Raw genomic sequence first — 4807 nt, 5'->3', positions numbered from 1 at the left:
TTTGGTCTTTTGAAAATATTTTAAGCCCTTATCCTTCGTACCTTAGGTTCCCTTCTAAAATTTTAAGCCCTTTATCGTTTTTTTATCAGTGCCTTCTACAAGGCTAGTTCAGTATTGCAGGGTCAAGCGCTCAAGGTGACGACAAGAACATCTTCGGTTTTCACGAAAGAAAAGGCAGGTAAACAATCTATTATTGTAGGAAACATGAACATTAGAATTAGATTAGATTAGAATTGTAATAGAAAAAAAAATCCTAAAATAAAAACTCAACTGTTCACGAGAGGAAAGACTATTTTTCCAAGAAAAAATAAACAAATAAGCCCATTTATAAAGATTAAACAATATTTGTACGAGAAATAAAGTTAAAAGACTTTACAAAGGTTGTTCCACAGAAGAATATTCATAGTCTACCGTGTAGGTGGACTGAAGGTAATTAAAGGAATGGCATCTAAAAAGACTACATACAAATGAAAGCTGTAAGTTTTTCCCAGCCAATCTAATCAGAAACCAGGAAACAGAAAGAGAAACGCATGCAATTTTCAGTTAATTTCTTTTATGTTTCTTTCATCCTTTCAAATCCCCCCTTCTCGGCGCCTGTGTCTCCTCCCTGAACACCCCAAAAGCATTCTGTCATGTCAACAAAGTCGGCTAACAAGTGACATGCCACCATCATCACCATTGTCATCATTCGTCAGACAAACCCAGCCCTCCATCTGGAGAAGAGTGATGAATACCAGCACTCTCGTCAGTCATTTGATGGTCGGTCCTTTCAGAATGCCGATGCATCAGCCGTCTACTGTGGTCATCACCCGCTGACCCAAATGCATGCCACAGTAGGAAGACATTCACCAGATTCTGATTGAAGCCCATATCAAAACCTCCATTCCTCTCTGCAGCATCTGCATCGAAACCCCCATCTTCATCTGTATCAAGACCATGATGACTTCCCTCTATTACATAATCTCCGAAAACCATTGCGCCTGGCATTGTTGACCGAATCGTGCTGATTACATCATCATGTTCAAACTCCCCCTCGAGCCCTCGCCATTTCTGTTCAAGAATGGGATCAACTGCACGTGGTTGTGCTGAGGGGTGATTTGCCCTCATGTGTTTCCTTAACTCCTTGTAAGTCCCAACAAATGAGCAGTCATCCTGCATGCAGCTTCTCCTTTTGGCATTCAGATATTCCCGTGCAGGTTCCACCACAGTCCACCCTTTCACCTGCCCCCTACAGAAAGGGCAAGCAAGCTCTGTGGCTTCACACTTATCAACAGGCCAGCTGGAATCTGAGACCAAAATCGAATTATCAGCAGCCCTGGTGGATGAGATACTTTTAGTGTAAGCTTTCTTGTACTGGTCAAGGCAGTTGGAATAGCGGAAGCTAGTTCCACACATATAGGGTCGGCAACCTTTATCATAAGATGAACAGAGTAGAAGGACGGCATTGTGCGGGCACTCCATGCAAACAGAACAACTTACATTTTCCCAGTCTTTCTTATCCAAAATTTTGGAGCATTTCTTCGAGCATGGGTCTGTGGCAATATGCTGATTATAAGCTGGTAATGAATAAGGTGCCTGCCTGCATTGTTGAGAAGCAATCCTACGCCTTGCCCTGCTACCTTTCGGCATTTCCAACTAAGCCTGAAAACCCATGAAGTAGAATTCATGATTTAATTCCATGTGTGACAGTAATATCAAATACCAACAAAACAAATAACCAATGAATTCAGCATTAGTATGACTAGGCGAAACTATTATAGACCTTCTCATTCCTCACACGATTACAAATTTACAAATGCACGACAGGAGGAGCTGAATGGCCTCCATCAGAAGAACTGCTTAACATAATTATGTAGCAACTACACAAACAGCTGATATTATTTTTAAACTATGGGGCAGAAACTTCCCCAAAACAAATGATACAGCAGTTTTTGTAACACTTCCAGCATCTTAAATGTCAGCTTTCTACTTTCCAAGGCCATGAAAAAATCACGCAGCCCAATCAGATCCTGAATCTAATCATAGAAAATTATCTAATAATAAGATGATAATTATTTGCTAGTGATTCATTCCCTCAGACAAGAAACTATCTTAGACACAAATCTGTGCCTGCAATCTGAGATTTATTTTATGTCCTTATTCACAGACTCTTTATTGTGCCTTGAGGATTCCTGTCATTAAAATTCTAGCATCCAGGAACAGCATAATGTATCAGATCTAGATAATAGTTACTTCATGTGATAACACTGAAATTTTTGCAAAATTTGAGAAAGCAAGCATTACAAAATTCAACACATAGGAAAGCAAAGTAACCCAAGTTGGCAATGTAACCATCATTTCATATAGATTGGAGAGGTTGCTTCACAAGGCAAGGATCTCAAAATATTGTCAAAATAACTGAACTAATATATTGCTTAAAACACAACAAATCCTGCTACTTAATCTGAGCAGCTCCGCTGGAAAATACCCCATTGCTATGTTCAACAGCAAAACACAAATTTTCCAACAAATCTTTGGAGCTCACACACACATAGTAGGGGCATGTTAATGTCATAAAGAAGGCTTCAATTGGAAACGCAGAGAAACTCAACAGAATTGTGTTAAAAAAAATAAGTGACACCAAAACGCTTGAAAAGCAGCCCAATTGAGATTTAATTTAGTCTCATATTCCATTCAATTCATAAATATCCAAGGCTTGTATCCTTACAATCACCATGCAATTAAAATCTTTTTTTAAAAAAAAAAATAGCATCCCTTCTTACACCAGCAATTTACACAACAATATAGCAGATTCTTGCTAATCACAAGATCTTTCAAATCCCAACAGTGCAATGGAAACCCTCCCTCCATGTTCCACCCCCACCCAAAAAGAGAAGAGCTTTAGCGCCCCCCCCCCCCCCTTAGAATCACTTTCCATCTATGAGGTCATGTACAAGCAAGAAAAAATAAAAAACAGGACTAGAGTTAAATTCCTCCATAAACACAAAGGTAAACAATAAGAAACACAAGATTATCCAAGTCCAGCAGAGTTGAACAACTTAGAATCACAAATAACCCAAAAAAAAGTCAAAACCTGAATTCGACATGGAAAATGAACAGAACCCATCAAAGAAATGAAAGAATTCAAATGAGAAAAAACCAGCCTTGTAAGTAAATCCAAAATCCATAAAATTTGTAAAAAAAAAAATATATATATATATATATATATATGTATATGTATATATATATAGAAGAAAATGCACGCACATACGTACCTTGAAAGAAAAAGAAAAGGTAAAGTTAGGGTTTGTTCTTCTTCTTGTTATTACAGGATATCGAATCGAAAGGTAAGGCGATGAGATCGAGACTGGTAAGGGATGGATAGTGGGGGAGGGGGAGTTATAGGCGGTTGAGAGAAAATAAAGAAATAAATGAATTATTTGCTGAAGGAAAAAGAAAAAATAGAGAGCACTTTTTAGCGGTTCGGAGCATGGAGAGAGATGATTCCACAAGCGTGGCCCGTGGATGGTATGGGTTGGTGAGAAATAATCCTCTACGGTAAACATTTCGTCAGATTTAGCCTATATTCATTGCATTATTTCAATTCAATCCTTGATTGGACTAAATTGTAAGCAAATTGTGATGAATTTACTTGCAAGGGGAAGACATGTTTACCAAGATATTTGAGGAATAGCCTAAATTTAGGTAGTTTTTTGACCCATAATTATGAGAATCGGTCTAGTCTGGTTTGATGGGTCAACTAAGACATTAAAAAAATCAATACTTATCATGGGTCAAGTTGGTAAAAAAACCTAGTTTTTGTTTTCAAAATAATGTTGTTTTATAAATTTTTTAAAAAAAAAATTTTGAGTCAATCAGGAATACATGACTGAGTTGGATAAAATTAACCCTCAAAATAAATGAGCTAGGACGAATATGAGCTAGGACGATTTGATTCGATTCCATGGATCTCGAGAGAGGCTATATTACCAAAAATATTCAGTCCAATTGTTTTGAATTGGTGAAACATGATGAATATAAGGATCTGTTTGATAATTGTTTTTATAACAGCATATTTGTCAAATTTACATAAATACAACGACTATATTAGGAGATATTTGTTTTGGATACTTTGCGGGAATTTTTGGATATGCCTTGCGAATATTCACTAGTTGCCCTCGCCTTTTGTCTATCCAAAATTAGTCCATCAATTACGAATTGGTTCTCAATCTAGTCCATCAATAACCGTAACAAAAGTACTTGATTGTGAAGCATGAAATACTTTTGCATCTAATTGATACATTTGATAATTAGAAGACCCAGTTGAGGATTTTTAGATATCTGAAACTTATGAACTTCTATTCTTCTTCTTTTTTCAATAGCTATCAATTTGAGTCTTTCTGTTAGATTTTTTTGAAAAATCAATGAACTGTTCTAAATTAATAAATAGTACTAAAATGCGAGTTAATTACAAAATTACACACTATCAAAAAGAATTGGGGTTTTACCCCGGCCTCTTCACTTTTTCATATGAACAAAGCTCCCTCTTTTTTTTTCTTTTTTTTTTTGACATTATTCTCTTTTTTTATTATTGAATTTTTTTATTTTATTTTTTAATTTCATCCTTTTATATTTCATTAATTTTAGATTATTTTTATAATTTATTTCAATTTAATTTTTATAATATTATTATTATCTCAAATAAATATCATGATATTTAGTTGATCCCTAATTTTTCAAGATTCTATTTCAATTACCTACTCTACTAAAAAGAACTAGGACTTCACTCCAACTCCTTTCTTGTTCATATGAACAATGAAGGAACTAC

General features: G+C 35.8%; 1 protein-coding gene across 1 annotated transcript; it reads right to left on the bottom strand.

The window, feature by feature from the left end:
• Nucleotides 1-308: 308 nt before the first annotated feature.
• LOC118040212 (uncharacterized) lies at nucleotides 309-3468 on the bottom strand. Its single transcript, XM_035047091.2, has 2 exons — nucleotides 3255-3468; nucleotides 309-1641 (listed from the first exon to the last, which is right to left on the bottom strand). Exon 2 carries the CDS (start codon nucleotides 1627-1629, stop codon nucleotides 685-687), a length of 945 nt encoding a protein of 314 aa, XP_034902982.1. The 5' UTR covers nucleotides 1630-1641; nucleotides 3255-3468; the 3' UTR covers nucleotides 309-684.
• Between the last annotated feature and the right edge of the window lie 1339 nt (nucleotides 3469-4807).

Source organism: Populus alba, chromosome 1 (assembly GCF_005239225.2).
Source record: "Populus alba chromosome 1, ASM523922v2, whole genome shotgun sequence".
Classification (NCBI taxonomy): domain Eukaryota; kingdom Viridiplantae; phylum Streptophyta; class Magnoliopsida; order Malpighiales; family Salicaceae; genus Populus; species Populus alba.
The sequence above is the reverse complement of the archived record's forward strand: the minus strand, read 5'-3'. Positions and strand labels throughout refer to the sequence as shown.

Bases quoted from the DNA above. Each gene is read 5' to 3' on its own strand.
- LOC118040212 (XM_035047091.2), bottom strand. From the start codon at position 1,629: ATGCCGAAAGGTAGCAGGGCAAGGCGTAGGATTGCTTCTCAACAATGC.